Genomic DNA, 12,057 nt, shown 5'->3' on the forward strand with positions numbered 1-12,057 from the left:
GGAAGCTGAAGAAGAGTTATTTATTTTCTATATTTTATTTATCATGTGCGTGTGTTAGCTGTCTCCCTCACCCTATGAATAAACACTATTTGCGTCTTGCTGTTCTCTGTATCCTCTCATTCCTGAAACATCCTGCAGCATGACACAGTACTGAATATTTATGATGTAGCTACTGTATGCCGTATGTGCAAGTATATTTAAACACGCAGACATTTATGTAGAATTAACATCTCATGAGTGAGTATTTGACTCAACTGAATTTTTATCCAGCTTTTTTTGTGTGAAGAAATTGCTCACTATTTATTTTTTTCTATCTGTTGCTCTCTGCTTGTGCAGAGTGGCAGCCTGGAGATATCCATGCTGACAGTCCACCCTCCACAGGGCTCGGGAGCAGAGCCTGACTATGCAAGGTCAAGAATGTGGCGCAGCGGAGAGCTGGGTCGTGAAACGACTGAACTTTCGCAATTCGCAGAGTTTTATCAGAGCCGCGGCATCTAATTCAAAGTGTCACCTGCCATGACATTCTGTGTAGGACTATGAGGTAATAAAGGGCTTCAACGGCAATGAGTCAGTGGGGTGCAGTGTTTGAATGGTGTAAATCAGTCAAGGAAATTGGTTAGGGCGCAGTAATGTTACTAAGGTGACTGGTCAGGGCACAGTCATGTTCTGTGAATCCTCACCTCAACAACAGTAAGTTCTGATTATATAAGGTGATTATTTTCGCTGTTTCAAACACCTTTTGACAAAGGTGTGATGGTTATGTGGTAATATTTGAAAATGTGTTACTGATAGTGTAAAAGTTAAAAATTTGTCAGATTTTCTAATCAGTATCACAATGTAGTTAAGCATCATAATTCAACTGATGACTCTTTCTGGTGAGAAAGTGAGCTTTGGTGCATGGACCATCTTATATCTGGATATTGTGAGAACAGAAATTGGTGGAGTTATTTAATTACTGATAGGATATTGTTAAAGTTCCCATAATAAATTAAGTGGCCCTAATACCTGGATATTGACACTGTGTCTGAATACGTACTTCTGTACCGACAGTATTAACAACCAGGTACATACGTTGTGGTGTGGTTTTCTTTAAAAAGTGGAATTAAACAATGCACAAATAGGTTTAATAATTTTAAGTCCTATATAACTATGTCCACAGTAGGTACACTGCATCTACATACAGTAGTTCCCAGAGGGAGATATTATTTTAAGTACAGACTGGACTACAACCAAGAATTACAAACCAGCACCAATGTTCAATATCTGAAAATCAGTAACAGTCTTGCAAACAGTGAACAAAGTTTCACATGCTAATGCATTGGAAGTGTCAAGATAAACTGACTGTGAGTGCTGTTTAAAACCTCAACATAGTTCAAAGGATTGCTATCAAATTCCGACACTGTGTTCAGAAGCATTTCGCATAAAGATAACATTACAAAACAATAACTACAATATTGGATATTTTTGCATTTATTCATAATCGGTAAAGGGGTATTTCTATATTATTGGGCATTGTGTTGTACTATACCTTCTAAATTGTGGTAGCAAAGGCTGTCTACTCATCTCCATGTGAGGGTGAGACCTTTTGGTCTGTGCCTTCTCTTGTTATCTCAATGCATACTATCTGCTTACAGCTAAACCACAGCCTCAGGGTATTTCTAAGACGTTCACCATATTTCTGTGTTGAATAAATGCAGCGGGGCGATTTCGTATAAGTTTCACCTCCGGTAACTCTGCCTGTAGGTAATCTTCGCCCCAACCCCCCCCCCCCCCCCGCCACCACACCCCCAGTTTTACATTCTACTAAAGCTCTGAACCAATTTCACACAGGCCAGAAAATGTGCAGGGAAGCTCAGCAGAGCTCCTGAAATCCTCGGCTACATCTCAGCAGGTGCGCGAGAGGCATTTCTGCCTTGATAAAAGAAGCGACTGTTACCAAAATGCTGGCAGGCTGCAACTCCATTACCAGATTGCAGTCTAAAACACAACTGCGTTCTAATATGTTAATTTTTTTATTTTATTTATTTTTTTTTACCCACCTCTCAGCCTGTAATTAAATGGGAGGCCTGACAGGAATGTGATATATTTAATAAGCAAAGTTTTCAAAGTTGCGCCCAGCAGTTCCACTGGCCATATGTTTTACGTGACCATTAAACAGATGAGGGAAATGAACGGGATGGGCCAAATGAATTCATTTGTCACTTGGAACCCACCATTCTCCCCCCAACCCCCCTGTCCCCCCCCCCCCCTTTCTCCTTCCTTCCGCTTTTGCCAAAAGCTTTTAAAAGTTCTGCTTGGACAGCTATAAAAGCAATGCACAAGGTTTCAAGCATCAGAATCACGGAGAAACACCTGTTGTGTGTAAATAAACCCGCCATGAATCCTACAGGAGTCAGACCACCATAGGTTTACAGCAGAGAAGGGGCACATATTTATCTTTCAAAAGTGCACCGTGCCATGATGAAGTGTAATTTACATGGCAATGATTTTAACAGCATGAGTGAAAGAAAAAAAAAACTACACTTCTGTAAACTCTCTAATTATAGTGACTATAATGGTTAAAATGTCTTACCTACCTTGACATTTATACTTTACTGTATAGTCCAATTTAAAAGTTGCTACATGATTGAATCCTACCATTTTCATTTATAAAGATGCAGCAAATTAGTTTTGTGAAGAGCGCCTGTGAATCTGGTAAACAGCCTCCTTGAAACGGGGAATAAGCATTCTATCAGGGAAATGAATATCAAGGATAGTTACACACTCCATATGGTAGCGCATGACTCAAAGAGGGTAAACAGCAGCTTGACTGGAGCCTGGGCTGAAAAGGCAAACAGGGCTGTTTTGACAAGCATGGTGAATATGAGCTAATGCCTTTTAGCCCTGAAAAAATATTTGTCTTCTTTCAAAAGGGATTATTTTGTTTTCCACCGATGGCATGAATAAAGAGCAAGAGAGGCAGGGGGGGGGCTATCTCCAAGGAAAGGCCTAGATTGCAGGTCTTTGGTGTGGAGAGACGACGGGGTAATTTTCCAGAAAGGCAGAATAAGTCCACTTGCGTGTTAGTGGTCTTGGGGCTGAGCGCGGGAAAGGATCTCAGGTTGTGAAACGGAGAGGAAAACCAACGCATACGGCCGGCTTTTGATTCGTGCATCGGAATAATCTCCAGCTGATCCGTCCTCTCTTGCTGCCCCATAGCAGTTGACTGGTGACCATCTGACAAAATGCAGCAGGCGTGTGCTCCATCATGGGGCCGTGTGTCTAACACAATGGGAGGACTGGGAGGGGGACAGGCAAAGGCAAGCCACTTCAGATCAGTATCCTTGAAAATACATGACACCGTAGCAAGCACAAAAAAAAAAAAACCTAAAAGCGAGTAAGAACGATGTTTATGAGGCCAGGGACTAATGGGGGAACAGAGGACATTTATATCTAGGACAGGGCATCCATTTCAAACAGCAAATACTTTAATATAATGAATCTATGGGGAAGAATTAACTTAATGAGGGTGAACATGTGATTACAGGGAATCAGGACTAAATATATTTTAGGGTATATCAGAAGAGGTGCGGTGACATTTTGGTGACTCGTTAATAACATAAAAAAAAAACAAAGCACACACTCCACAGAGTCACAGCATATTTCAGCACAGCCTCTGAAGGCACACTTAAAAAGTAAGCCTTCATGTGAACCAGGCAGGATCAGATGGTTTGAAGGGATATTGCTGCCATCCTAATATGCCTTTTAAATTATCACCCATTCTTGTGCTTTCAGAACTTAAATCGAACCCGACATTTATTCCAGGGGCACCCTGAAAGTAGTTCCTCACATTCATTTAAATATTTGTTTTCAAAGGAAAATGATGAAACTTCTGAAGCTGTAAGGTTTAACTTCACACACAGAAATGCACATGTAAACAATATATCCGCTTATTGTACAGGTTCATTTTCACTGTCAGTGTGAACTTCAGTTCATTTTTTAAAAAAAAAAAAGTCAGGGAGATTACTTTCTGGATAACCCTCATATTTTGTTAAAAGAACAATGGTTAAATTTGTCAGTGCAGAGATTTCATAGTTTTTTAAAGAATCAGTAGAGATCAGGGAGTGCTACTGAATATTTGTGATCCTACAGGGACACACAGGGCCTCAATGTGCAGCATCAGTACTTTATCCTAAATTATCATTTGATGTGCACAATGGCTCCTCAAAACAATCCAGTAGTCATGTACAGCAATAAAATGAAAACTAAGAAAACATAAGAAGGGCCTATGGGGAAGTTGCTCATTTCTAGTATTGATTTCCCATATTTCAAAGTACATGGGAAATCAATCCAGATGTCTGTGGAAAAAATGCCTTCCCTGAATTGAGTACAAAAGCACAAGAAAGTTTTTCATTGTAATCGGGTTACTGAAACAACATTAGAATAATCTGATTTTACCAAGCCTCCTTGTCAGTTTGTAGTTGTAGCTTTTATCCTGTAGCAAGACTACTAGAATACTGTGCAATTAGAGTGTCATGATCAGTTTGTTGCAATATACTGTACAGTTGATAAAAACAGGTAATGTACTTTCTCTCCATAAATTAAAAGTTAATTCCATGAAACACTGGTACTGGAAATGGTGCTGAATCCATAGCTGCAGCTTTTCAATGCTCCCTCTAACTCATACTGCAGTGAAACCAAGAGAACTCCAGACAGAGAGCATGGTGCAGACCACTCCAAAGCTGATTCACAACCTGGAGGTTTACTTCAACTGTTTATTCTCAAGCAAAATGAAAGATCATATGCTGATGATGATGATGATGATGAGAAGGAGGAGGAGGAGGAGGATCTCAAAATAAGGATCTCACACTCAAACACTCCACAATGAATGGAGTGGTGACTGAATTCAAACACCGATAAATAAGAGCAGCACTGATTTCAACAGTTACAAAGTGACCAGATCAAACACTCCACAAAAAGGTCTGATTGCAGCATGCAACACCAGTCTCCAGAGCAACACTGGCCAGGGTTGAGCATATGCGAGGCCCACAATGACAAGCAAGTCTGATGGCCAGCGCTGTAACCAAAACAGGCTGCGCTCCCACACGCAAAGGATGAAAAGGTTTGTATCTGTCTAGTCCAGCTAATTTGTCTGATATGTGACGCGAGTGATCATTAGCAGAAAGAGAGTCACGATGGACTCCCCCCCCAAAAACTGAACACGTGCCCCCCATCTGTGCTCAATGCGACCCCCGGTGATTAAAGCACTTCTGTGTCAGGCGATGCCACGGCCCTCAGCTGGAGGGTCCCGGATCGGCGCGGCGAGCCGGCTCGGAGCAGGCGGTCAGCCTCTCCCTTCCCGGACCCCCTGCTGTGCCGTGCGCTTCACCAGAGTGGGCCCGCGCTTTGCTGTGCTCCGCGCACGGATTAGATGAAAGAGGCGACGCAAACAGGCCAGTCGTGCTGCTTTGCAACGTTTCGGCTAACTCCGAGTTAATCAAACAAGAGGTCGAGCCGAGCAGCTGGCCGGGGGTCTGCTTACTCTTTCATTATAACTCTGAGAAGACAGAAAAGTTCTCTTATTAAAACAGAGCGGGGCTCTCTGACACCAAAAAGCAACTGCGTAATTCTGCAAAGGGTGTTGGGTGACGTTCGCTGACATTTATGCACACGGTTTCACAACACTCAGGTCTGGTTCAGGAGAGGTTGTATAGCTATGTAAAGCCTTGAAGATAAATTGGTAGTGTTTGCGTATCCGTACGGGAGTGCGGTTGTGTGAAGTGTGTGTTGAAGCATGCTTATGGGGTAAAAGAAAATGGCACAGGGAGCATTTAGCTTTTTGAGTGGGTTCAACACATAAATCCCCCATCGATGCACCTTGAGCCAACAGCCAGAGGTTTACGTTAGACGCGCTGACAGCAGGCCACTGTTGTCGCCTGCTATTGGCTTATGAAGACACTTCTGTAAAACACCACAGTGACGATAGAAAGGAGGGGATCAGTGGCCCTGAACTCTTTGAACTCTGCCTCATCCAGCAATCTGGGGGCAGGTTTTTAAAGTACTGGAGGTGAGTAGTTTCGCCTGCACTGCCAAGCTTAGAAAATCTCACTGAACAAAGTTCAACCTGCAAAACACGCGCAGTCATTTTGTTTTTACTGTTGTCGGTGGGCCATTCATTACTGATTGAGAGGTGATTTCTCGAGGCGGAGATGAAAACCCATGTTTCTACCAAAACAAAATGACACAGCCGTTGCAATATATCTGTATATATACTTGTTTTCTTTGTAAATGTTATGTTCTGCTTAAAATTATGAAACCACTGGTTTTTGTGTCTGTTCTGTAAACAGCGATTAGCAGATGGGCCTTTAAGTGTAACCTTCTTCCCACTCCACCCTCATGCAATTGCAGATGCTAAATTCACAATGCAATTATTTCTGCATGAATTACCTTTTCAGGTAACAGCCTCTTTCCAAAATAGCAGGCATACAAAATAACAGGCATAAAATACAGGCATTGTAATACAAAGGGCACTCAATTACTTTGAAATAAAAAGACTAGAAAATATGTAATCAACGTGGAAAGCTCACATCAAAAGAAACACAAATTATTTTACACTATTTTCATTCATATGCATATTTTTGTATGAAATGGAAAACAGCAGTATGACTTCTGGTAAATGTTACAAATTAAGCAACTGATAGGAAATTATGCATTTTTCCATCATTCAAGTGTTGAAGCTTAATTAATATTAAACTAGCTAGAACACGATTCAGATATGCAACATTAACCTTTTCAGTCTGACAAGTGTATTTTGTAGTTTTCTATTAAGAGATGACAATTCTAATGAATCTTCACATGCGACGGCTCACAGTGTCTGACACATGCCTTTTACAAGCCATCGCCATTTGGAGTCAGCTCTCAGTTCCACAGGCTGCAGAAACCTGCATACATTCATTAAGTGCTTCCGGTAATATTCACAGAGCGTGAAGATGTTCTCACGTCAGTCGGCCTTATGCACGAACCACAGAGCATTTCTGGGCTTGCGAGACATGATCTTGCATGTGTGCTATGGACACCATACACTAACTGCTGTATAATAGCGGTATAGCAATGCATGAAATGCATGCCACATTTGAGCCATGTTCACCTCAGATACCTGCTTGGTTTTGCTCAGCTCAATGATCATATCTTGCCTGGATACATAATGTGTTCAGTTTGCACCATATTATTCAGATTCATTTGGGTCGGTGAGACATTATGGTGTCTTCTGAAAATGGTTGCTATATTTACTACTTTGAGGGATGGTGCTGGAAATGTCATTTTCTTCTTGAAAATGATAAGCTGTCCATGTCAAATACGTTCATCAATTTAAAAGATACACTGCAACGAATGATATGATGAATGATATAAGATGATATTCCAAACAAGTAAAGACAGAATCATCACTGTTGCGGTACTAGCCAAGAGTGTTGCTGTAGCTCAGGGTAAATTGATGAGAACATAGCAATCAAAGCCATTTAAAATGATTAAATGATGCCACAATGTGGAAGTGCAAAAGTTTCCCTGAGTCTTCTCAATGATGACATCACAATTGTTATCCTAGTTCAAAACAATAGGGATTGCTCCTTACATTAATAGCTCTTTCTCTGATTCTCCAAGCTAAAGAAGCTATTATTCTAAGCAAACACATCTACATTAGATTGGACTTTGAAAGAGATAGGCATGCATTTAAGTGTAATTAATAATCATTTGCCGTGTGGCAAAACTGCCATCATCAACATGCCCCTGCTGAAATGGACAACAACATCAACAGTGACAGGATTACATGAAGTGCTCTTGACATTTCAGCATGCCTAACCCCCACAGGTGAGCAGAGGGGATTTTTTTCTGTTCAGTTTCTGCTTTGAGAATCACTTTGATATGCAAATAATGAAAAGGAGAGGTTTTTACAATGTTATCGTTTGTCCGTTAATATCAAAAAGCCCACTGGAAAGTAATGATTACGAATTGGAGGGGAAAAAAAAACAAGACCGTTTTAGTAATCTCCCCTCCTCCCCCCCAAAAATGTGATTATTATGTCATTATCTCATCAGCTATGAGAGGATATCACACCTAGTAGTGTACAATAGCCTCTTTGTTCATGTTGAAATACAGTAGAAATAAAAAAAGAAGAAAAATGCAAAAGTTACTGTATATGTTTCAGTGTATGTATACTGTACACATACTGGAGTTATGAAAGTAGTAGAATATCTTTATGCTAGTGTGTAAGATGATTTGATAAAAGCATACCATGCATGCAAATTCCTTGTGTTTGAAATGCATAGGCTTTTGACACTCATTCCCTCGGAGTAGGTGCCATTTTTCTTTCAGTGAAAGATAAATAAATAAATCTGCACTGACATTTTGGAAAATGCCTCTCATTTGAAGGAATTCAGCCTTTTTATGCCTCGCAGTGAAATTGCAATAATGCATAATATGGCAATTGAACACCTGCCTAATTTGGATTAAACATGCATGGCAGAGTCTGTTGGGTTCTCTTTCCCTGTAATTTGAAATGACTGAGAGGGCTTCTTGGTGTTCATCGCTCATGCATAAGCACCTCTAGAGTAATCTCTGGTCTGGTTTGCATGACACTTCTGTAAACAATGTGATTTGCTTCTATTTATAACTGCAAAAAGGCTAAGCTGATTCATATCATTCATCACTGGTAAACACTGAAATAAATGTATGGGGGGGAGAGGGACTGGGGGGGGGGGGGGGGGGGGTCCCAACTGTCTACACATCATGTTTTTTTTTTTGTTTTGTTTTAATCACCTGTGTAAAGGTTATTCCAATCATTACCCTCAAATGGGTCAGAGTGCACCTTTGATGATATGACCTGAGTTTAGACAATTTATGTTGAAATCCAAATCGCACCCAGGGACATTGCATATGGCATCAGCATGACCTCTGACCTGACCCTCTCAGATTTCCTACTTAAATATTATTCAGACGTAACTACTCGAAAATATAAATGAACCCGGGCATATTTATATTTTTATTTATCCGCATAGCAGACCCCTTATTCAGGGTGACTTAGACCCAGATTAATTCAAAGTCACAGTAGAGTGCTAAGGACAAAAGCGGATTGAATGTAGGGGCAAGTCACCTAGGGTAGGAGTACCTGTTATGCAAATCAAATGATGATTGAATTCAGGGGTTACACATGTTACATAGCTGGACCATTACTGAAACAATGCATGTTAAGTTTCTTGAGTAAATAGTGGTAACCCTGAATTAGGTGGTGTGCCACTATTTACTCAAGGTGGGGTACCACTATTTATGGGTCCATAAAACCAGTTTAATTTAAATAGCTGAAACATCAGTATAACATACAGTATTCTGTAATGCCTTTGATGTTTTTCTTGCCTCAAGAGGTTGGGGACTTTGAGGGTTTCAAAGTAAAGAGGACATTTTGTAAATACTGTAAGGAACTTAGATGTATCTAAAAAGGAACACAGCACCAGCGACTCTCCAAGGATCACAGTTTCATTTGTGAGCCTCAGTCGTCGAAAAGTGTTTCAGTGATCGCTCCTTACCTTTGAAGAAGCAGTCCTTGCTGTGCACCACATAGATCCTCTTCTTCTGCAGGCAGGAGGTGCGGTACACCTCGCAGTGGTTCTCGTAGAACCGGCCATCGGAGCCGCACACGGGCACGAAGGTGGGCCGGCACTTCTCCTGGCACACGCAGTTCGTCTGCCCCGTCTCGTCCGAGACCACACACTGGCGCCCCCTGCCGCAGAACCTCCTTCTGCAGCCAGCACGGGTACTGTCCGCACCAAGGTGAACTGAAAAAAAAAAAACATATGTACTGCATATGTAGCGAAGGTCAAATCCATGTTTTTGGAAACTGTGCAACTAAATCGTGAAAAGCAACCGTCAATGAGGAATGACATGAAAAAGAAAGCAAATGTGTGTGATGTCTGTTTGTTTTCTTTTCTTTTTTTATTTAAAAAACACAAACACATTTTGATATGAAGAATACAAATTAGTCAGGAGAACTGAGGAAATACCTGAGGAGTTGGACTTATTTCATCACAAAATCAAATGAAAACAGAAAAAAACCCTCTCTGCAAGATCTCTCTGCGTTGTCTCCAGGTATTCTCATTAACCCATTTCCTTGGGCGGAAAAAGGAAGACGAAAAGGTAACCCTGGGAACACCCCTGCCCATCACCCACCACCCTGGCATCCCGGGCACCTGTCAGTCCAGGGCTCTCACCATGGAGACCATCCCACCTGCCGATTTCATCTGTTTGCATCTAAAACGATAAAAAAAGCTGCTGAGTTCTGCAGTCGCTCCACCTTGGATTGATCTTGCTAGACCCAGGAGCTGGGGGAGGAGCAGAGCATGGTGGGATCTGAGCTTGGATCTGAAGGCAGAGGAGGCAGGGGGGCACGGGTTCAGGTTTACAGGCTCTGCGGGGGTATTGGAAGGAGGCTAAACCTCAAACTGGTGAAAGTGTGAGATGAAACCCAGAGTCAACTTTCCTTCTTTTTTTTTTACTTTTGGCTCCGCTTACAAAGTGCGAAGGCACACACACAAAAAAAAAAAATAGCGTGACTACTGAGAGGATAAACCTGAACTGCGAACTATGTGAAAAAGCCCAGAAGACTGACCCCCCGGCGCGGCGGAATCAAGTTGTTCCGTCATAATGAAGTGCAAGGTGTCAAATAGGAAGGGAGCGGCTACAATCCCTCTGAGGGGGACGGCCGATGCCTTTTCCTCCAGTTTACTAATTGTTCTGCTTGTCTCTGCAAATCATCAGCGGGAAATGCAAATACCCCGGCTCCCCGGTGACCTTGTTGTCGGTATCAAGGTCAGAGACGATTACCGGATCCTTTGTATTCTCCAAGCACGGAAGATTAAATACTTAGCCGAGTCCGGCGCGGGCCCCCGTTTCCCCCTCTCTCCTCTGTTTTGGATTGATTAATATGGAAGATCAGGGTACAAAAAAAAAAAAAGAAAACAGCACAGCCCTCTTTAAGATTCCCAATTTTTCCAGACACTGCCATTCCTTTTTTTTTGTTTTGATTATAAGTTCGCCTTCGCCTCTCACACAAGCTGACACATAAGCCCCTCCTTGCGCTCCCACAAGCCGTGTTGGCTCCAATTGTTGTCTGCTTAAGAAGCCAAAGAGCACTTTCATAATCCTCTCTATTTAAGCTGCTGTACAATGGCAATACATGCTTCTTACAAGTTCACCGAAAGCCTTCTCCCAAAAGCGGGCCGGCCAGCTGCGAATCTCATGGCTTTTGTTTCCCGCCCCATCCCAACGTTGATCTTTTGTTGAAGTGCTCCCAGGGTTTAGCTCATGCTAAAATCCAGCTTTGAAGGGCCAGAGCTGACCTTCTGAGTGATCATGCAGTGTAAAACGCAGGACTAGGGGCCCTTTGTTGCTCTCTTTGTTTTGACTCTTATATCCTCTTATAATATTAAGTAAAGTGTCTCATTGGGTTATTTCATAGAGAGCAACATAATGAAGGCTGTGGGTCCAAAATCCTGGCTCACATTGAATGGCTTTTGTTTTCTTTAAGCGTATGAAAAAAAATATTCTTCTTAATCTTTTCCCAGAGGCAAGCTAAAAAAAATGAAATCACAACTTTGATTGGGCATTTTCCCAATATGTCTGATGGAACAGCATTGCCTTTACTAATTGTATAATCCAGTGTCTAGTCATCTTCGCAAATCTTGTCATTTTGTTTCCTTTGGACATGTCACGTCAGTATAATGTATGCGCATTTCAATGCCACAGAGAAAACAGTCTTTTTTGTTGTTTTTTTATCTAATCAACTAGTATGTCAATAGACTCTTGAGGCAAGATGCTTAAGGACACATTCTGTATTTGGAAGAAAGTTTATTTCCATATTTATACCTGCGGCGACATTGTGAAGCTGATTAAATGTGTTTAACATTTAAAAAGCTATCAAAACAAACTTTTCATCTTAAGCCACTGAGGAAGCAACGAGGCTGATTTTCTCCCAGTAAGACTGAGGGACACAGCCAGACAGCTCTAATTACGGAGAAAGTCTGAGAGCTG

At 41.7% G+C, this 12,057-nt stretch overlaps 1 protein-coding gene across 2 annotated transcripts in view; it reads right to left on the reverse strand.

The window, feature by feature from the left end:
- fstl4 (follistatin-like 4) overlaps positions 1–12,057 on the reverse strand; it is a 139,550-nt gene that overhangs the window by 74,632 nt on the left and 52,861 nt on the right. For both annotated transcript variants that reach the window (XM_036524446.1, XM_036524444.1), the window contains exon 4: positions 9,558–9,806. In XM_036524446.1, the coding sequence (XP_036380339.1) occupies positions 9,558–9,806 (249 nt within the window). The remainder of the gene's footprint in view (positions 1–9,557; positions 9,807–12,057) is intronic.

This window comes from Megalops cyprinoides, chromosome 3, assembly GCF_013368585.1.
Source record: "Megalops cyprinoides isolate fMegCyp1 chromosome 3, fMegCyp1.pri, whole genome shotgun sequence".
Taxonomy (NCBI): Eukaryota; Metazoa; Chordata; class Actinopteri; order Elopiformes; family Megalopidae; genus Megalops; species Megalops cyprinoides.